This window comes from Castanea sativa, chromosome 11 (assembly GCF_040712315.1).
Source record: "Castanea sativa cultivar Marrone di Chiusa Pesio chromosome 11, ASM4071231v1".
NCBI classification, from domain to species: Eukaryota; Viridiplantae; Streptophyta; class Magnoliopsida; order Fagales; family Fagaceae; genus Castanea; species Castanea sativa.
The window spans coordinates 31,981,754-32,004,713 of NC_134023.1; the positions used below are offsets into that span (position 1 = coordinate 31,981,754).

Consider the following 22,960-nt stretch of genomic DNA (forward strand, 5'->3'; position numbering starts at 1 on the left):
CCCAATAATTATTTTTTTTCTTTTCTCATAAAAACTTTTTAAAAATAGTATTAACAATTACCTTAAGGACATTCGTTAACATTTTCTAATAAATATTAAAAAAATAACATTAACTATAAATCAAGTGAAATCTAATAAAACAATGGTCTAACATTTTGTATAATACAAAATTAATAATTTAAAAATCCTGTTCTTCATTGTATATAATATCACGATATCATGCCTTATCAATAAAATAATTTATTTTTTATAAAAAAAAAATTCAATCCCAAATTAAAAATATAACTAAAGTAAATATCATATATATATATATATAAATATGAATGTGGATATCTACCTTTTTAAAAAGAAGTACATCTTCCTACCAAAGTAGGTTGAGCTCTGTAATTTGCTATCAAACAGGTTTATGTCTAGATATCTTTTAACATTCCCGATAATCTTAAAGTCTACAATATATTAATTATTATACTATATAATTCTTTATTTAATGCTAAAAACTTTATAAATTGTGTGGGGCCAGAAGGTATTTTTCAATAAACAAACAGAAGTAGCAGCAGCATCTTTTACAGCTACTACAGCAAGATACAGACAGATAATTTATTATACACTCTCTACCACCAAACTCAAGTATCACTTCCATTTCATACCCTTCCCTCTCTCTCTCTCTCTCTCTCTCTCTCTCTCTCTTCTTATCTTCAGACCATACCACACCAATGTCTCCAAACCCATAACCTTTTCAGTCATTCTCTTCAGATTCATTCACACATACATTAAAAAACACACACACACACACACACACATAAACAGAAAACAAACCAAAGAAAGAGAGAGAGAAAGAAAAAATGTCTGTATACGATGCAGCATTTGTGGACACAGAACTATCAAAACCGACCTCAATCTTCGGCCTGAGACTATGGGTAGTCATAGGAATCTTAGTCGGTGTACTCATCGTCTTAGCTCTCTTCATGCTCTCTCTCTGCATCACCTCTCGCCGCCACCGCCACCGCCGCCGCCGCCACCAACACACCAAACCCACTTCCACCGTCGACCCAACCGCCACAACAACTCCGCCAATCTCCAAAGAAATCCAGGAAATCGTGGCCCACCCAGCTCCGCCATCCGAGATCCAAATCGAGATCGGGAAGCAGGAGCACCGGGTCGTCGTGGTGTCGAGCGGCGAGACTGAAACGACGGCGTCTTCGTTGGGGAACAGTGGGAGCATGGTGGGGCCCGAGGTTTCGCACTTGGGTTGGGGAAGATGGTACACACTGAGAGAGCTTGAGGCTGCAACCAATGGGTTGCGTGAAGAGAACGTTATTGGTGAAGGTGGCTATGGGATTGTGTATTCTGGACTTTTGAATGACGGTACTAGAATCGCCGTTAAAAACCTCTTGAATAACAGGTACCAGAGTCGCCGTTAATATCTACTCTGCAATACATATTGATTGCTCTCTCTCTCTCTCTCTCCCCCTCTTTTTTAATCTCTTATTTTAAAAGTTGAACTAATTAGATCCCAACTGTCAAAACTGTCTTAATACACATTTGATAGAGTTTCATCTATATTAACTTACTTGTTGTAATACATATTTCCATATATAGAGTGACAAAATTTAGTTGTTGTAATTATTTTATTTTGAATGATGACACCAGAGTGGCCGTTAAATGAATACAGGTCCACTTTTTTTTTTCCCTATGATGTGTTTATGTTTTTGTATTCATTATTACTAATATGATTACAATAATAGAAGATACGTGTTACTGTAATATGTGTTTTTTTTTTTAAAATTTTTTTTATCTGTTATAGTTTGTATTTACTGTTTTGGATTCTTGAAATGAAGAAACTTTATTTAGGTGAAAATAATAGTTGTGTTAGGTGCAGTTAAGGCTTCTAACTTCAGAGGGTGTTTGTAGATCATAATTTTCTTCGCCCCTAATTGCTAGGGGTAAAAAAGGGAAAGATGAATTCACTTAACTCCATCTGAAAATTGCGTTGGTAAGAGTTTAGTGCCAGACTGCCAGTTTTATTTTTGGATTTTTTTTTTTCTCTACTTTCTCTTTGGTCTTTTATAATTGAAAATTGTGTATTGAATTTTAATTCCTTTTCTTGTGTTCTCTCAACAACCAAAAAAATTTATTTTCTGTTGGTTGGGGTTATGTGGTAGTCCATTGTTTTCTTGTCTTCCGGTTTTATTCTTCTTTTTATTTTTGGGTCATTCTATAGTACACTTTTTTTTTGTTTTTTTTTTATTTTTTTATGTATCTCCTAATCTTAACAGTTCATCTATTATTATAAAATATATATTAAATAAGGCAACATCCTAATTGCTATGTTAAGTTTTATACCAAGTTAACTATTGTATATATGCTACATTTAAAAAAAAAAAAAAAGTGTGTACTATAGATTTCTCCTTTTATTTTTACTTATTTTGGGGTGCAATATTCTTTTCTTGAGTGAGTGAGAATTCGGCTTTAAAGAGGCATGCTTTGGAGAAATAAAGTGTAGTCTTCCTTTATAATCCCTTGTGCACATGGTCAAGCATGAATAACTGATGTTGGCATGAAAGTCTCTACCTTTATTAAGTAAAATTGGACCTTTTCTCCTGATTCCTCCTTGCTTTAAAGCATCTTATGATTGGCTACGAGCGTACTCAATTATCTTTCATGTTGTTCCTTGCCTTTTACATGTATGTATAATGCATTAGCTTATTAAACTGGTTGATAATCAGGGGTCAAGCTGAGAAGGAATTTAAAGTGGAGGTGGAAGCAATTGGGCGGGTGCGACACAAAAATCTTGTCAGATTACTTGGATACTGTGCTGAGGGTGCATACAGGTATTGCTAATTGTCTGCCTAATTAACCTCAACATTGTACTTTCTGAATGAGAGCTTAAAGGTGTAATCTCATTTTGTTTCTTAGGATGCTTGTGTACGAGTATGTTGACAATGGCAATCTGGACCAATGGCTGCATGGGGATGTTGGGGAAGTCAGCCCTCTAACATGGGAGATCCGTTTGAACATTATATTAGGAACAGCAAAAGGGTACAGTGCAATCTTTTACATTAATTTGTTTTCGTTTGAGGTGGCCAATTAAACTCATGCAGTAATTTTTACTTTTGCAGATTGGCCTATCTTCATGAGGGTCTTGAACCAAAGGTTGTCCATCGAGATGTAAAAGCTAGCAACATACTAATCGATCGCCAGTGGAACCCTAAGGTATCTGATTTTGGGCTTGCTAAGCTCTTGTGTTCTGAGAGGAGTTATGTGACAACTCGCGTGATGGGGACTTTTGGGTAAGTTCATTTCTTTGTTTTAATACAATACATGTATTTCTTTTTGTCAGTTGGTAATTGTTCATTGGATTTGTTTTTAAGTTGTAAAATAACTCTTATTTGTTGGTTTCTGTAGTTACGTTGCACCCGAGTATGCTTGCACGGGAATGCTGAACGAGAAGAGTGACGTTTACAGCTTTGGAATACTTATCATGGAGATAATTTCTGGGAGAAGCCCTGTTGATTATAGTCGACCACAAGGAGAGGTTAGTCTTGTATTGTTATTTGGAGGATATTTCTTTGCAGCCTTCCTTTCTTATCTTACCTTCTATTTCTGAGTGTAACAAGTTGAAAATGACTAAAAATGGCAGGTACATTTGGTAGAATGGTTGAAAACCATGGTTGGAAACCGAAAATCTGAGGAAGTAGTTGATCCCAAGCTGCCAGAGATGCCTGCTTCAAAGGCACTTAAACGTGTTCTGCTGGTTGCTCTTCGATGTGTTGACCCCGATGCAACAAAGCGGCCAAAAATTGGACATGTGATCCACATGCTTGAAGCAGATGACTTACTATTTAGAGAAGTATAGGTTTTTTTTGTTTTCTTTTGTTTTTGTTTTTTGTTTTCTTTTGTTTTCTTTTGTGTGTGTTGTGTTGTGGTTTTTCTATTATTGATCCAATTTATAAATCTACATTTCTATCAATACTATGCAGGAACGCAAGATTGGGACAGATTCTTCCCGTTCACATCATGATTTTCAACCAGAGAATAATGCCGTTTCAAAATTAGACCATAGACAATTGGGTGAAGGGACTTCTGATACAAGTGAAGGTGATAGTGATAGGAATCATCATCAGCCAACTAGGTGGAGATAACACCATTTGAGGGTTGTGAGTAACAATTAAGAGTTCTAGTTTTTGAAGCTTCTTCTTCTTTTCTTATTAGTTCCCCAATTTTTTTTTATCTGTGCCTTCAATTCCAAGTTAACAATAATCTGCATATATTTAATGAGTGGTTACATATTTTTCTGCCCTGCCTCAAATTGGGATGCATTTGTATCATACAAATTAAAAAGCATTTATTTATCATTCTTATAGGAAATATAATTCATTGATATTTCTGTCTGTAAAACAAGATATGGCTAGCCATTACATCAAATATGTATTCTTTTAGTGTTAACATTATAAAAATCAGTTATGTTTATCTCCAACTTTCAGTTTTCGTTGGATATTGCCGAAAACAAACATTGTAACAAAATAATTTTTAAATGTGTGAATAGTACCGTAGGACTCATTTTTAATGAAAAAGTTGTTGAAATCAGAGATTTGTGAGTTTCGTGAACAGTGCATGGGATCCATTGAACAACACTAAAACGCGTTCTCAATGGGAAAAAAAAAAAAAAAAACTGAAACGCAGGTGGACTGTGTTTCAGCAGTATCCAAATGGATACCAACTCTGCCAAGACATGTTTGGGTTTCCCGGCTTGTCATCATTGCTGCCAGCCCAAATCAATTGAGATGGTTTTGGATGGTAGACCCACTTACCAGCTAGATCACATCACATCAGTGCCAACTTCAGAATCGGATGGTTCTGTGAAATGGACCCAATACCAGCTAATTCGGTTGAAGCTACTATGATTTGCAGCTTCTTATTCACATGGCTTTTTTTGTCCTGGTTCGACCAGCAAGCTGGGCAGCAAAGGTCTAGACTAGGACTGGGGTCATGGTTTTGCTTTTGTTTTTAGCTGATTCAAAGATGAAACCAGTACAACTGTCAGTTCTCAAGGTTTTCACAACCACAAACAAACAAAGCAGGGAAGTGACACAAAAAGACGCTACCATAAAAACAGTTACGTAAAGCCCATTTGCTTATGTTTACGGGTTTGGGTAAATCTTTGGGTAATTTTTGGCATTTTTGGCATTTTTTCAATTTTTGGCAATTTTTTTTTTATACTTTTTTTGACATTTTTTTTCCTTTTTTTAAGTGAAAAAAAAAAAAAAACTTAAGAAGGTGGTGCTTGTTAACATTTTCCTTTTACATGAACTCCCATCTTAAATGATCAATACAGACAGTCAAGCATATTGACAAAAAATATAAACTGAGTTTTTAACATTTTATTAGAATATTGTTCTGAGCTCCCAATTCAACCATGGGTTATTCTTGTTCAGAGCGTACATACAAATTTGAGTCTCTCTCAAGTCTCAACCACCAGTCCCAACTTCCAACTATTTTGTCTTCAAAATTGCCCAGGAAAAAAATATTCTGCAACGTCAGGACTGCATCATCTGACCTGTCCTTTACAAATTGAACTGTGCTAGGTTGAGTTCGGTTTAGGTTTTTGAAATTGGGTTATTTAAAAAAAGTATAGTTTTTGGTAAAAACTGTTAAAAAGTGCTTGTTGAAAAAATTGAGTGTTTGACTAGCACTTATAAAAGTGACAGTTTGAGAGGTAAATTACCAAAAAAGACAATGTATATATAAGAGAGTTTATTTCATATTTAAACCAGTTACTTTATATACTTACTAAAAAAAAAACTAAATAATAATAATAATAATAATAATATATTATTGGTATTATTTTAATAATGTTTGTGTTTAGTTCTTTTTAATGTCATAATTATTTGTTATTACCATTAATGACTTCTTATCAATATTAATTAAATCTAAATAATTTTCATCATCATGAAGCTCAAAATGAAAATGTAAAAAGATGATAAATTACATACCAATAATTCAAGTTTAAATTGCACTACATAAAAATGTAAAAAATTGTACTACATGACATTATAAAAAGAAGAAGACAAATACTAATTATTATCCCCCAAATGGAATTAGAAATGGAATCACGAAAAACCACAATCTCATGGTCTATTAAAGATCATGAGTTTTGCTCTAGTTGCTGCAACATCCCTAAACATTCTATCAAGTTGTTGTAGATTTTGTAGACCTTTATGTTGAAATTTTGAAGCTTCAGGTACTTCCTACAAAATGTAGTTGTTATTTCACTCATATTACAATAATATACATAACTATCTTCAACTAACTACATATTAATAAAATACTTAACTCACCTCCAACTTCATGTCCCACCAATCATCACTAGCATCAATCGTTCCCTACACTGCATCTCAACCTAAACCTATGTCAAGACCCTTCAATTTTTCCCACACTCTCCAATTTTTCCCATAATGCTCTTGCTTTTTTTTGCTTCAGAGTTGGAAGTGGTGTTTTTACCCTTCTATAGAGTTAAGCAACCATAAAAAAATGCAAAAAATAGAATCCATAATAATAAACTCTTCTGCCACAAAGGACAAGCATTTTACAAACCATGACAACGAATCAAACACTGAATAATTGACACAATTACTCCAGAAGCACCAACCCACCATAGCATGAGATTGATTCCAAAAAAAAAAAAATTGATGATTTGGTGTGAAACAATTGGTTTAAGGCTGAAGCATTAAAATAGAAAGGTCAGTTTCTTTTGAAGAGACAAAGGTCAGTTTCAATGATGATACCCACTGGACCAAAAAGGTCAGTTTCAATGTTTGATGAAAGAATTTTGTTTTACTATAGTTTGATGAAAGAATTTTGCTAAACTATAGTATTGGGGATGTAAAACGCAATATCAGTTTTTGCAAAGAGCCGATTATCTGAGAGTCTGCATAAAAATGGGTGATAATATTACAGACATTAGTAAACTCAGGTGATTAGAATCCAGCCATTCACTTAAGTACACTCCAATGGAAACAATAATCAAAAGTATGCCCTAAGAGCTCTTATAGGGGAACCTAGCCACCCAAGACAAAAATAATAAATAAAAAATGTATAAGGCACAACAAAGATAAGCCTTCCTAGAAAATATAGTATGCCCTTTACAATCAATCACATAAATAGTTCCCACTTTTTTTTAGCAAAAAGGAATGGGGCCACAAATGGTAACTAACATGCACAAACAAATCAAATTAGAGGCAATATTTAAGGCATGTAAACAAGTCAAGCAGAAACATGAAGCTATTTCTGGTTGAACTTGGTTCCAGTTTGACCAATCCCAACTTCATGAGCAAACCAATTTCTTTATTAGTCACAACAATTTCAAGAACTTAGAGAAATCATTACAACATTATGAGGTACCATGGCTCTAATAACTGGCTTCTCTTTATCATAAGCAATCGTGCATCAACATTCTGATTTACCTCCAACTTCTCCCACTCTAAGGCAGTATGTCAAACTACATGATCTTACCAGGTTTCCTTACATTTATGAATGTAAATATATATGATAATAAGTATGAACTTGGAAGCAACCATGAAGAAGAAAACTTCTGAATGGACACAAGAATGTTTTCTAATGAATGTTCAGAAAACATAGGAACTATTTCTCTTCACAAAACTCTCTCTTTCTCTTTCTCATGCTATTGCTATTGCTATTGCTATGTCTTTTTTTAGTGTTTCTACACAACCATACGGCTTCAATAATAAACTCTCCTGCCAAACAACAAGCATTTTACAAACCATGACAATGAATCAAACACATACAAGACAACAAAATTGCTTTAAAAAGTCAAACCTGAAACAAAAACTAAAATACCCAATTCCAAAGAAGACCCAAATCATGCTTAAACTTAAAAAATCAAATCTCAATCCAAAGTGACTTGAACAGAGAAAGGGGGGTTGGACGATATTTTTTGTCATAAATTAAAAGGTGACTTGAACATGGAAATATATAGAGCATGTAAAGATAGAGCATATATCCACAAAAGAAAAAAAAAAATACAAAGCACGTACCCACAAATTTTTTTAGTACCCAAAAGAGAACAAATAGATCATTAGCAAGAACAAATAAAGCATGCACAAATCTGAAATTTTTTCAACAAATATTTCAGAATCTTTGGTGGTACTTGGTGGTTTTTGGTAGTAGATCAGTGGTTCTTGGTGTTTTGTTGATCAAAAACTCTACCTTCAAAATGTTTTTCTCAGATCAGATATAGACATAAATAAATTTTTTTAAATATACAGAGGAGGAGGAGAAGAAGAAGAAGAAGAAGAAGAAGAAGAAGAAGAAGAAGAAAGAAGAAGAAGAGGAAGAAGATCGTTGACGGATGAGGCAAGAGAGACTTTTACCTGCAGTAGCACAGAGAGGATTGTAGCAACACGAATAGGCTTGTTTTGTAGCAGAGCAGAGAGATGAGAGGAATCTAGTGTGAGGTGAGCTCTAGAGAGGTGTTATCCTTTGATTTATCAAAGGGTAAAATTGGGTTTTCAATAAAATGTTTGGGCAATTTGGTAATTGAACACAGCCTCCAACGGTAATATTTATGAAATGCGCACTGGCTTTTGCCAAAGGCTCTGAAAAGCTATCTTGTGTTAAAGTGGACTTCCTTCACATTTCGAAATATAGCTTTGTAGAAAAAACAGCTTTTAATACCTAACCAAACACATATATTATTTTTTTGGTTTCAAAAAGCGCTTTTTGCTAGAGGAAAGTGCAAACAAACCGGCAGCTAATTTTTAGTTTAGCACTGCAGGCATGCATGCTCACTTGATAATGTCTCAAAAAAAAAAAAAAAAAAAAGGGTTCCATATTCACCATCTATGATACTTTCTCAATCGACGGAAAGGTGCATTTTTCATGAAATTTATGTGTAAAATAAAAACAGAATGCTTTACAACACTCTACATAAAACCCAGCTTTTATTGATTGATTACAATGAACTGAGATAATAGATACAAACTCTGTAAACCAAAATATATACAATCACAAAGACACTAAAATAGGTGTTAATGAACTAAACTGATACGGTGCTGTTTCGATGAAGTAACTATTAAATGAATAGTGAAACGGTGTCGTATTTAGGAGGTTGGTGAGTTCTTCATTCTTTTTCAGCAATATGTATTAAGAGAGAGGATTTTGTATATAAATTAATTACTTCTTAATTCTTTTTGATATGCTCATTTTACCATTCAACTAAACTCTGGCCAAGAATAGTTATTTTACGATGCTTCTCAAATTTTTTGAGACATAATGATTCAGCCTCTATAGCTTTTAAACGCATTAGGTCTTGTTGAGGCTCAACCTTCTTGCAAAATTTAAAAGCTTTATGAACACATTCTCCAAAGATATATATGGGCATTTGAATCTTTGACTTCTTCCCTTCATGCCTCAGCTTACATGCTTCAACCCTTTTTTCAAGGCAAGTAGATAAGCTTTTCACTCACGGCATCAAGTTTGAAAGGCTTAGAAAGCATAATTGGAAGTAAAGATGTAGGGCTCGTTTAGTTTAGAAATAGCTCATTTTCATATCCCAATTTTAACTCAAATCCAAAACTAATAACTCTTAACTCAAATCTAACCTTCACTCAAAAGCTACAAAACACTTTTTTGGTTTAAACACTCAGTCATATATCTCATTCTAATAACTCAGCTTTTTGCCAAAACTGTGGAGCCCACCCACTGACACTACCCAGTGGGTCTACCGTTGCTACCCGCGTTCGATTGGTTCTGTAATTTTCTTTAAAATTTGTGTTTGGCTGAGTGCAAGTAATACTGGATCCAGTTTGGGTTAGGTAGGCAGCTTCCTAGGACTCTTTTGCCAGTTGCATCAATCTCTACTCTTATGATACCATATGTCTCTCTCTCTCCGTGTTTTTTATTATTATTTTTTCATTCTTGACACGTAACATAAAATTTCTAGTAGCATTTGTTGATTTATTTATAAACAATAGCAGATTCAGTTCCCTTTTTCTTTGCTCTCTTGTTCTTTATGTAAGACCGGTGTTGGCATTTGGGATATGATGAGTTCCCATTTGAGGTGGGAAACAATATGAAGGAAGGAGTTCTAAATATTTCAATGTGTGACATGACTTGATTTTGCAATTGCCAAACATTTACCATTATTTACCGATGGGTTAGGAATTGAATGTGAGACTCTGGTTGTTAACCAAGAAAAAGAGTTACAACAGTATGCTGAGATGGTTTTTTTGTTTTTGTTCTAGGAGGCTAGCAGCCTCTGTTTTGAAGTTATCAAGCTCTGATTTAGGAGGCTAGCAGCCTCTGTTTTGGTGGATTTGGATTGCTTTATTAATGTTGACTTGACTTTCTCCTGTGCTAATTGGGCTCCACTTTTGTTCACCTGCCATTAATTTTTTCTATCGTGTCCATTGCTTATTCATGCTGAGTCTCAAGCTGCAATGCAGCCCGTTCGGTATGATTGTATAGAATGTTTCAAGTATTCTTGTATTGATGATTGATATAGAGGCAGGTTCCTACCAATGTTAGAAACAAGTAATTATTACTCCAGTACCAGTGGGCATTTGTGTGACTTAGACCATTGCACCCTTAGGATGTCCCTAAAACTTTATACTTTTGGTAGGAGGTTTTATGGCTGTTGCTATTGATCACTAGTAAGTACCATATCCAGTATTAGTAAAAAATTTATTATGTGCATTAAGTCACCAATTTGTTGAAATGCTATTTAAGTGCTTTATTTGATTGTACAGGGTGATGATAGTTATTCAAATACCAACACTTGTATGCGTGGCACAACAACAACACCTATTGTTATAGGGAAATGAGAGAGAGGTAGCAACATGTTTTATAATAAATAAATAAATAAGCAACGTGTATTATTAAAAAAAAAATGCTACAACATAGAGCAATCTAATTCTTCTCAAATTCTTCATCTAATTTATCTAATCCTAATATATATAAAAATTAGCAACGTGTATTATAAATAAATAAAAATAAATTTGAATTCAGTTCTTTTTTCATACATATACACAAACATGTAGCATGATTTTTACTTTCAATTTACTTTTGATTATATAATTGCAATTTATTTAGCTATAATTTTTTTAATAAAATTATACGTTTTATGAGTTTATACTCACGAGACTTAAACTTCAAGTTTTAGTGTCTTCTCTCATGCTTTCAAAGACAAAAATTAAGTTCTCATATGAGTCTCTCTACTTCAAAATTTTAAATATTTAGTAATTTAGTTTGTTCTTAATTATTGAATTGAGGTTTCCACTTAAATATTATTTCAATTGTTACTTTCGATAGTTTTTAATTATTAAATTCAAGTTTTACTCTTTTTTTTTTTTTTTTTTTTTGAGAAGGAAGACATCAAACTTTATTAATAAAAATTTGCCATGGTCGGTGAGAAAAACAGAACTCAGGTGTGGAGGAACATTCTCAATCCACACTGAAAAACCTTTAACATGTCTAGCATGTTTAGCTAGGTATTTATACCATCTTCCATTCAATATATATATATATATATATATATATATATATATATATATTATGATACCTTAAGTCTCACACAATATATATCCATTAAATAACTTAAAAGTATAATATTTATTTATTTATTTATTTATTTATTTTTTTAAATTAATAAAAAATTATTTACATATGAATTTTGATTAAACCGTACATGTCACGGGCATAATGCTAGTATTAAATAATTTTAATTAACATAAAAAATTGTCAAATTAGCATTAAAAAAATAAAAATTAGAAAAAAAACTAAGACAAAATTAATTCCTCATTTAAAACAAAAACAAAAACAAGCACTCTTTAATTCATTTTCTTTTCTTCCATTTTCCGGGTAACCAAACTCAATACACCCTCCTTGTAAAACCACAAACAACTTAGAAAAACAAAACTACGTCCAAATTTGTGTATTGAAAGTTGAAACTCAAAACTAAACATCACCAACATGAAACTGGTCAGTGGCGGCTTTGGGAATGTTTCTCAGGGTGTTCCTAGGTGGGCTTGCTCTGTTACATTTTTTTTTAAAAAGATTTTAGTTCAATTTTTTTTAGCTTTTTCTTTTTGCTTGAAAGCAATGTTATGAATACCGTTTTGGACCCTGTTTTGGTTTGTTTAGTAGAACGGAATATTTTGGTACTGATCTATTATGACATACTGTTTCAGGGTTTCTAAAAAAAAAATTAAAAATAATATATATTTATATTTTCTTATGCAACATAAAATTATTGATCCAAATAAGTAAACCTTAAATAAAACAAATCATTTAGTTTTTTTTTAATACTCAAATCATTTAGTTATTACATGACAATTACTGTTTTAGAATATTAAAACATAAATATGTAATTAAATAATGAAAAACAACAACCAAAAATAGTATTGTATATATGTATATCATATTGGGAAGAGGCAAGACTCAATAAATAAGTTTGAAATCAAACTCTTTTGTCAGTTTTTTGAGTTTTGTCATTTCCAAAGCTTTGTCATGTGGGTGGGGTCAGCAAACTAAAAGTCTAAAAGGCAAGCTTAAAAAAAAACTTGACAAAGTAAAAACTAGAGTAAAAAACGAAAGAAAAGGCAGACTAGCAGAGCGTCTGAGACGAAGCAAAGAAGAAGAAAAGGAATAAGAAGAAGAAGGAGCGACCTCGACGATGGCTGGATTTGTTTTTTAGGCGTTTGATGCAGGTAATGACATGCTGTGCTGACGAATTTGTCAGTTTAGAGATTTTTTTTTCTTCTAAAAACTGGTATTGATTTCGGCCAAAATTGACCAAAATTTGTCGGAATGGCTGAAATGATCTGAAACTAGCCGAAATTGGACCCGAGGTGGAACGAGTGGTATTAGCATTCCGATTTGCATCTTGGTACGAGATATTCTAGCCGTTCCGGCTGGAACGGAACAGATTTAATAACAAATTAACAATGCTTGAAAGTAGAACAAATAATCCACCAAAATTTAATTTTATTTGCATAACAAATTTTTGAGGGTGTTCCTAATTTTTTTTAAGGGTAAATAAATAAAAAATTTAAATTATTATATATATAAATTTTTTTTTTTAGGTCAAGGTGGTCCGCCACTAAAACTGGCCTGAACGTGGCGCTGCCACTGAAATTGATCTCTTTTGTCTTCACTAACCCTAACAGTACTACTGCACTAGCAGTGGCAATGGACTCCAACCCCAATAGCAGCACATCTATGTCGACTTAATGAGACTCCTCAATGGCAATGACTTTTGCAGTTCTTGTTGGGTGTTTGGGTCATGTAATGGCTGATCGGTGGCAAATGGGGCTGCATTATGACAAAGGTTTGGGTTTCTACAGTGGTTAGGTTGCAGCGGTGGCAAGGTAGAGAGGGACAGTACAGGTGGTTGAAGCTTGCCCTACCGTTTGGTTTCCAAAAAATTGTGAGAAAATGAAAAAAGAAAAAGAAAAAATGGCCCTAACTAATACAAATCGCTAGTCCCAGTGGGAATTTCTGTTGAACTTTGTACTCATGATTATGTAGCATAGAGGAGTGAGTTATTATTATTATTATTTTTTGGCTATTTCTGATCTGAACATTTACTTGATTTGTGGTCAATATGATTTAAGGTTTTTTGGGACCTGCTTTTGGGTTCCTCTCTTTTAGTTTGGTTTTCTGTATTTCCAAGAGAGAGAGAGAAGAAAAGATGTTTCCAGTTGTATTGATGTTTCTTTTCAATGTTTGTATGGTGTTTGGCTGCCGAGAAAAGAAAAGAAGTATGATTCTTATAGATTTTTTTTATTCATTTTGTAAGGACCTAAAAACTCACAAACCCGCTAAGTATCCTACTGCTGGTTCCTTGATCAAAGGTCCGAATACAATATATTTGGTAGAGAGGGTCCAACAACAAAAGTCCCCCTTCCATATCTTCCAGCCCCTATTTATATCATTCGTTCCTATTATCTCAGCCTTACACCTTGCCATCTATCAAGCTTTTCCCCCCGACACCTGTCTGTCGGTAACAGAACAAAGCTCTAACTCTGCGTTACACACTGTTCAGGTCATATCTACATTAATGCAACGGACAAAGCTGGTATTTTCTAATTAATGCGGCCAGAAAGGTTGGTGCCAGACACTTAATGCAATCTTCTAGGTTATCCTGCCACATTCAGATATTTGCAATATGTCCCTTATGTCATCAGTGTCCATGCCACCTCATCTTCGGGTATTGTCAGGTGAAGTTCCTTATTCCTTTATATTCTCTTGCTTGCTACGTGTCAGCCTTCCCTTCCTCGGGTCCTCGGCACTTCACAACAGCCCCTTTAACACTTGAGTTATTAACCATAAATTAATAACCAAGTTTTAACTTCGCATACACGCTTCTTACCTGTCCCTTTGTTTTCACACGTACAGACGTCTTTTCACTGCCCCATGACCCGCGTCTGGCGCCTCGTATCCCACGATGGAGCATTTATGGAGTCTGGCGTTTCTTTTCCCGCGCACGTTCTACGGCTGGATGGGTAATGTACGGCTCAGATTTCGCTTTCAGTTATGAGCGGGAAAGTTACCGCCCTTATTTTTACCCCATTACTTCTACTTTCTCACCCCTATAAAAGCAACCCTTCAAGCTGGATGCAGTTCATTTTGGCATTTTGAAGTATTAAAAGAAGAGTGAGCTCCCGATGACCAATTTTAAGCGATCTTCAGAGGTGTGTTCATTTTCCTTTTGCTTCTTTCTACTTGCTTGCTTTTCTCCTTTTGTCACGGGGATTAATGGGTAGGTACGCTAAGCTAGTTAACACAGACGAGGCAAAGGCTGCCTTTAAAAACCGATATAGGATCCCCGATGACGTAGACATCATGTATTGTGAGGAAGAAGAGATTCCACTCGTATCTCGCCCACCTGAATCCGTTTTGATTCCCATGATTGCGTTTATCGAAGGGGGCATGGAAATTCCTATGGGTAGAGTAATCAGGGATTTTTTAATAAACTATAGGCTTACCCCCTCACAGTGTTCCCCAAACGTCCTTAGAATTTTAGGATGCGTAGACGCACTTAACCGAAGGATGGGGACCAATTTGACATGGCAAGATGTAAATTGGGTGTACAACTGCCAAAAAGGGGATAGGACTAAATATTATATGAAATGTAGATTCCCCTCCGTTAGGCTGATCTCTTGCTTACCCGATTCAAGTAAAGGGATGGATAAAGATTACCTTATCATCTCGGGCAATTGGCATGACGGCTTACACTGCCCTACCCGAGAAGGGATGCCAGGTAGTGTTCCCGAGGACTGACCTAGTACTTAGGAATGACCAAATTCTTTTTATGTGTTTTGTTCTGCTTAACTTATTCATTCTAACAATTTCATTCCTTATTGCAAACGATTTCCATACCGCTCCGAACTTATCTGCTATAAACCGTGCTGATCTAAACAGGATTCTTTGGTCAGAAATATTTGTACACCGGGACGGACAACTCCGAGCAGCCCACATCATCCTCGGGTACACACCATCCACCAAACGTTTCCAAAGCCCGAAGAACGTAATCAGAGCAAGGGATCTACGATTAGCTCAAATTGACGTTGCGGCTTCTGGATTCCTATTGCCCGCTCCTCCACCTGCAGGAACTCAAGACGCACAGCTTCCTGCCCCACTTGCCGCCCAATTACTTTATCCTCCTTTGGACCAAGCTGCTAACCTTGTCGCCGAGGAAAAAGCTGCCACGCCCAAGCCACATCCTCCCGAGGTGACAGAGAAGGATTTTGAAGTGTTCTACCGCCCAGACTCTCCTTCCAGTTCCAACCCGTCAACCAGCGTAATGGGTTTTCAAGAGAAAGAGCCCGACCTGTTGGCCTTACTGTAAGCGCACGCAGGCGACTCTTCACTGGCGATGCCGATCCCTCCTTGTCCAGTTACCCCGGCTGTTACTCGTGCACCTTCCTCGGAGGTGGCGGACAAAAAACGAAAAAGAGGCCAAAGTAGCAAAAATGTGATAGAAATCGAAGAAGGGGAGAGTCTTGACCCTTCTGCTAAAGATACAAGGGCTGGGAAAGCCCTTTCCAAAAAAGCTGCTCCTACTGGTTCGTCGAAGGACCCCAGTAGTGAGTCTACAAGGAAGGCGTCAGCCTGGCGACCCAACTTCACCCTCAGCTCGGGTAACCCTGTTTTGGATGATGCCAACTTGAGGGATCCGAAGAAGGGAAGTTCGAGCCTGGTGGCCGAATGTTTAGAGAAGGCTCTATGCCTTCCTGAAGACATGGCTGAGTTGCGGTCATTCTGCAAGAGAGAAGTCTTCCCGTCTTTGAAACAGGATTTAGCCAAGGTATTTCCTAAATCTTTGCACATTCTGTTTATGAGCTTAACTGTTTGTTATGACTAACTCTGTTAGTTCAAATATATCATAGGCGGTTCAGGCTTCTTTTATGGCTGAAGAGTGGGTAGACCATTCGCTGGATCTAGCCCGAAAAGCTGAGCATAATGCCGAGGCGGCAGTGAGGGCACAAAAAGAAGCCGAGTTAAATTTAAAAGAAACCCTCACTCACTTGTCTGAGGTAGAAAAAGCCCAAAAAAACGCTAAGGCTGCCCTGCAAAGCTATGAATCGCAAGCAAAACTTGCTCTTGAGGCCCAAAAGCAGGCTCAAAGTAGGCTTGCTCTCACTGTTGTTGAGCTTAAGCAAGTGCAAGGGTTGCTTGCCACCAAGGAACAGGAGCAGGCCACAGCTGAACAAGTAGCATACGATGCTGGAATGAAAAAGGTCTCGGATAGCTTGACCGCCCAACTCAAAGGGGTTGCTAGGGCGTTTTGTTTGGAGGTATGGGGTCATGCTTTGGACGCTGCCGGGGTAGCTGCCGATGAGGAACTCCGGGCTCCAGACAGTGTTTACTACCCCGCGGCATTGCGACTAGCTCCTACTCCCCTCATGCCACCAAGTGAACCAGCTGTGCCCATTCCTGCTCCTGACCCCTCTGATGCGCCCACCACGAAAAACCCTTCTCCCACAGCTCAGCCTGTGGAAGAAGTAATTGAGGGTGATTTGGTTGAAGAGCCAACAAAAAAGAAGAAAAAAGATAAAGAACCAGAGAAAAGAAAAGACAAGCAGCCTGTTGCTTAGTCATTTTATTGTTGTTGTCTTCTTCTTTTTTTTTTTTTTTTTTTTACGGGTGTAAGGGGCTATATGATTGCTCCATTTTTGTAACGAATATTTTCTAAGAAACTAATATTAGCCTTTCTCTCTTTTTTTTATTTTTTATTTTTTTTTATATGCAACTCTTATTTCCATGTGTTGCCATTCAACTGTCACTTTGTACGCATTCAGATAGAAGCTTACACGAATTAAACATCATAATATCACTTCAAAGTTGTTCATTATTATACTTGTGATTTTAAGAAACACAAAAGGTTTAACCTGGGCACCATAATTTCACGACTTAACCTTTTATGACGTTTGAGAGACAAGGCATGAAACAAGATTAACTTTACACACCTAAGGTTTGTTTATATACATTAGCCTTTATCTTGTTAGATTTATGATTCTTGAGTTATGGTCTGAGGAACCAGAGAAGAACCAAAATCAGTTTAACACTTATATTTTTGCAAGTGGTTAACTTTTCTTAGACTTGTGGCCCGAGGAGCCGAACAAGAGCTAAAGTCAGTTTAACACTTGTATTTCTGTAAGTGATTAATTTCTCTTAGACTTGTGGCCCGAGGAGCCCAACAAGGGCTAAGGTCAGTTTAACACTTGTGTTTTTTGCAAGTGATTACCTTTTCTTAGACTTGTGGCCCGAGGAGCCGAACAAGAATTAAGGTCAGTTTAACACTTGTGTTTTTGCAAGTGATTACTTTCTCTTAGACTTGTGGCCCGAGGAGCCGAACAAGAGCTAAGGTCAGTTTAACATTTGTATTTCTGTAAGTGATTAATTTCTCTTAGACTTGTGGCCCGAGGAGCCGAACAAGAGCTAAGATCAGTTTAACACTTGTGTTTTTGCAAGTGATTACTTTCTCTTAGACTTGTGGCCCGAGGAGCTGAACAAGAGCTAAGGTCAGTTTAACACTTGTGTTTTTGCAAGTGATTATTTTCTCTTAGACTTGTGGCCCGAGGAGCCGAACAAGAGCTAAGATTGATACGAATGGAAACCAAGCACCCACATCTTTAGCACAAAAGGAGGTTCTTTTCTTAATAATAATAACGTCGTAAGTTATTTACATTCCAAGGGCGAGGAATCACCCTCCCATCCAGATCTTCTAAACGATAAGCCCCTATACCTGCTAATGAGGTAATTTTATATGGCCCCTCCCAATTAGGACCCAACTTTCCCCAAGCAGGATTTCTTGCTACCCCAACTACTTTTCTCAGTACCAAATCACCTGGTACCAAGGGCCTGGACCTAACTCCCTTGTCGTATGTCTGCTTGAGCTTCTGCTGATAGCTGCCCATCTTCACACTGACTATTTCTCTTCTTTCCTCAATAGTATTCAAACAATCATACATCCTATCATGATTGCTCGATTCGTCATACTGGTCGGACTTCAGGGTGGGAAAACCTGATTCTAATGGTATTATAGCTTCCATTCCATACGTCATTGAAAAGGGAGTCTCGCCTGTCGATCTTCGGGGTGTAGTGCGATAAGCCCATAATACATGAGGCAATTCCTCTACCCAGCATCCTTTAGCGTCATCCAATCGTTTCTTCAACCCCGCCAAGATAACTTTGTTCGTCGCTTCAGCCTGACCATTTCCTTGGGGGTAAGCCGGTGTTGAATATCCATTTCTTATTCCCATTCTTGCACAATACCGTCGGTAAGCTTTGCTATCAAATTGAAGCCCATTATCAAAAATCAAGGTATGAGGGATTCCGAAGCGAGTTATGATATTTTTCCAGATGAATTTCCTTGCATCCACATCCCTAATGTTGGCTAATGGCTCGGCTTCAACCCATTTCGTGAAGTAATCCATGCCGACAATGAGCCATCTCCTATTACCTACTGCCTGAGGAAAAGGTCCGACGATATCTAAACCCCACTTAGCGAAGGGCCATGGGCTGGACAACGGATTTAAGTTACCTCCTGGTTTATGTATGTTTGGCGCAAATCTTGGACATTGATCACATTTCTTGGCATACTCTTGAGAGGTTCTCTGCATGCTCGGCCACCAATACCCTTAGGTCATGGCTCTATGAGCTAATGATCTTCCTCCAGTATGGCTCCCACACACACCTTCATGCAATTCTTCCAGCAAAGGTTCCACGGCTTCAGGATGTACGCAAAGCAGATACGGCCCTACATAGGAACGCCTATAAAGCTTCTGCTCCTCTGACAGCCAGTAACGGGGAGCACTTCTTCGTACCTTCTCGGCCATTGTTCTATCTTTAGGCAATACACCTTGCTGCAAGAAAGCTATGATTGGGTCCATCCAGCTTGGGCCCACATGAATATTGTGAACCCGTACCGTCGAGCTGCTTGTCAAGGTTGAGGTCAATAAATCCTCCACTATGACCATACATGGCAGTTTTGAGCCCAGTGACGTGGCTAACATGGCTAACGAATCAGCATAAGCGTTCTGTCCCCTTGGGACTTATTGAACTTGAAAAATCTCAAACAAACTTAACACCCCTTTAACTCTTTTGAGATAGCCCTTCATTCACTCATCTTTTGCCTCGAACGCTCCGTTAACTTGCCCTACCACTAGTCTGGAATCACAATATAATTTTACTATCCTTCCTCCCAAGTGTTTAGCCATTTGGGCGCCTATCAAGAGAGCTTCATACTCAGCCTTATTATTTGTGGCTGAGAATCCCAGTCTTAATGATTTTTCAATGACTAATTTTTCGGGAGAAATTAACACGATCCCAACCCCGGCTCCCTTTCGATTTGACACCCCATCCGTATAAACGTCCCAAGGAGTGACATGTTCCAGTGTAATGGTTGTCACTATCACCATGGTATCCCCTTGCTTAATCAGACCTTCTATGAATTCGGCCACAAAATCGACAAGAATTTGCCCTTTAATTGCAGTCCGAGGCATGTATTTGACATCATAAGCGCCAAGCTTGGTTCCCTATTTGGCTATACGCCCCGTGTAGTCTGACTTCCTCATAATGGCCTGCAAGGGCAACTGGGTGAGTATTATTACAGTGTGAGCTTGAAAATAATGGGGCAACTTCCTTGTTGCATGCACCACAGCCAGAAGCGCTTTTTCTAAAAGTAGGTATCGTTGTTCCACTTCCTGTAAGGACTTGCTGACGTAGTATATTGGCTTTTGGACCCCATCATCATTTTGTATCAAGACAAGACTTACAGCGTGATTTGTGACGGCTAAATAAGCATACAACACTTCTTCCTTTTCTGGTCTTGATAATATTGGTGGTTTAGCCAAGTATTGCTTTAAATCCTCAAAAGCCACATTACATTCATCAGTCCACCGGAAATCTTTCCACCTATGCAAAAAACGATAAAAGGGGCGGCACCTATCTGCGGACCGGGATATGAACCTATTCAAGGCAGCAACCATACCGGCTAGCTTCTGCACTTCTTTTGGATTCCGAGGAGGATGCAAACCCAAGATGACCTTGATTTGATCGGGATTAACCTCAATCCCCTGATGAGTTATCATGTACCCCAGAAACTTTCCCGAGCCCACTCCAAAAGAACACTTCGATGCATTCAAGCGTAACTTATGCTTTCTTAACACCGAGAAGGTCTCATGCAAATCCTTCAAATGGTCTTCCGTCCTTTTACTTTTAATTATCATGTCATCGATATAAGCTTCCATATTTCATCCCAGCTGCGCATCAAACATTCTGGTCACCATTCGTTGGTAAGTGGATCCTGCATTCTTTAGACCAAAGGGCATCACTCGGTAGTGGTAGTTGCCATTAGGGGCACGAAAATCCGTCTTCTCCTGATCATTCAATGACAAAGGGATCTGATGATACCCTTGGAATGCATCCAAGAAGCTCATTCGGGGGTGCCCCACAGTTGCATCCACCAATTGATCGATTCTGGGTATAGGGAAGGGGTCCTTGGGGCATGCCTTATTCAAATCTATAAAATCGATACAAACTCTCCATTTGCCATTTTTCTTTTTTACCACGACAGTATTGGCCAACCATTCCGGATAAAAAATCTCCTTGATCGCCCCAGCTTGCTTTAGCTTACTAACCTCCTCTTTAACTACCTTCACATGTTCTTGAGATGTACGCCGAGGAGGCTGCTTTCGGGGTGTAACATGGGGATTAACATTCAAATGGTGGCAAATAACTTCTGGATTAATTCCCGGTACGTCATAGGTCGTCCATGCAAAAACATCAATGTTATCTTGTAAAAATTGAACCAGCTCCTCCCTTTCCGGTTTCAACAACTTAGATCCTACTTGAAAATATTTTTCTTCATCTTCCCCTATAAACACTTTGTCTATCTGCTCGGCAGTGCCTCCCTCCTCGGCTTCACCGACTTCCCGAGCAATCTCCTTTGATTGCTATGAGGTCTCCAACACCTCCCCCGCCACTGAACCTTGACCTGTTCGAATAGTGGCAGACGTGAGACATTGCCTAGCTACCATTTGGCTGCCACGTAGTACTCCCACACTTCCTCGTATAGGGTATTTCACCATTACGTGTAAAGTAAATGAAACAACCTCCATTGCATGAAGCCAAGGCCTGGCCAAAATGGCTGTGTACGGGGAGTATGCCATAACAACTATGAAGTTCACCTGTACTTCGGAACCCTCCACCTGCACAAGTAACTTAATCATTCCTCGTGGGATTACTTGCTTCCCATTAAAACCGACCAACGGATGATCATACTTTTCCAAATCTTCATCTTTCAACTTCAAACCAATAAACAGATCAGGATACATGATTTCTGCACCACTTCCATCATCCACCAAGACTCGCCTTACATCATATCCCCCAATACGAACCGTTACCACCAAAGCGTCATCGTGGGGTTGATATGTGCCCTCTTTGTCCTTATCGGAAAACCCCAATACCGGCGTCGCCGAGAACTTCATTCTTTTATCGGCTTGATTACTTTCCTCCATGACCTCATTCCCACAGCTGTTTTGAACAGTCATGACCCGAGAAAATTTCCCAAACTCTCCTTTCGGCTGCGCCAAGATGACGTTAATAGTGCCTAGCGATGGCTGAGGGGCCGGACCCCAATATTTCCGAGTGCCTTGCTGTCCCCCTTTCCCGTCCGGTTTAACCAATAAATGATTGATCTTTCCGGCCTTAATCAGTTGATTCAGATGGTCGCGCAATGTCCAGCAATCCTCCGTGGTGTGTCCCTTATCCTGGTGGTAATGGCAGTGGAGGTTTTGATTTCTCGTGGATGCATCTCCACTCATTTTGTTGGGTGGCCTAAAATATGGTTCGTGCCGAATTTTCTCCAGTATGTGATGCACGGGTTCCTTAAATAATGAATTAATTAGAGGAGTCTCGGCAGTCCTCGGGTGGCTTGGAAAGTCTCGTTTAGGCCGAATACCTTGAAACCCCCTTACCCGAGGATCCTTCCTCTCCAGATACCCTTTCATTTTTCCTTTGCTTTGCACCTGATCTTCTTCTACCCGCTTATACTTATCTATCCGGTCCATGAGCTGACGTATATCTATCGCGGCCTTCATTGTCAAGGACTTCCTTAACCCATGCTCCGTGGGAAGGCCCACCTTGAAAGTTCTCACGACTACATTCTCCACATCCCCATCAATTTCATTATACATTTCCCAATATCGGTCGGAATAGGTTTTGAGTGTTTCGCCTTCCCTCATAGACATAGACAGTAGAGCATCCAAGGGTTTAGGAATCCTAGTACAAGTTATGAACCTTGCTCCAAATGCCCTAGTCAATTCCTCAAAAGACCTCATAGAACCTTCTTCCAAAGCATCAAACCACCTCATAGCCACGGGCCCCAAACTGGAGGGAAAAACTCTGCACATCAGTGCCTCATTATTCGAGTAAA

General features: G+C 37.9%; 3 protein-coding genes across 3 annotated transcripts; 2 read left to right on the forward strand and 1 right to left on the reverse strand.

Annotated features, from left to right (window-relative positions):
* Positions 1-518: 518 nt before the first annotated feature.
* LOC142614592 (putative serine/threonine-protein kinase At1g01540) lies at positions 519-4,477 on the forward strand. The gene is made up of 7 exons (XM_075787147.1): positions 519-1,402; positions 2,727-2,831; positions 2,917-3,039; positions 3,120-3,290; positions 3,406-3,535; positions 3,641-3,850; positions 3,981-4,477. Exons 1-7 carry the CDS (start codon positions 843-845, stop codon positions 4,140-4,142), a joined length of 1,461 nt encoding a protein of 486 aa, XP_075643262.1. The 5' UTR covers positions 519-842; the 3' UTR covers positions 4,143-4,477.
* Positions 4,478-15,895: 11,418 nt separating this feature from the next.
* On the forward strand, positions 15,896-17,117 carry LOC142616359 (uncharacterized). Its single transcript, XM_075789232.1, has 2 exons — positions 15,896-16,327; positions 16,410-17,117. The coding sequence occupies exons 1-2, from the start codon at positions 15,896-15,898 to the stop codon at positions 17,115-17,117; spliced, it is 1,140 nt and encodes a 379-aa protein (XP_075645347.1).
* Positions 17,118-17,530: 413 nt separating this feature from the next.
* LOC142616360 (uncharacterized) lies at positions 17,531-19,361 on the reverse strand. The gene is made up of 3 exons (XM_075789233.1): positions 19,220-19,361; positions 18,210-18,547; positions 17,531-17,551 (listed from the first exon to the last, which is right to left on the reverse strand). Exons 1-3 carry the CDS (start codon positions 19,359-19,361, stop codon positions 17,531-17,533), a joined length of 501 nt encoding a protein of 166 aa, XP_075645348.1.
* Positions 19,362-22,960: the final 3,599 nt, after the last annotated feature.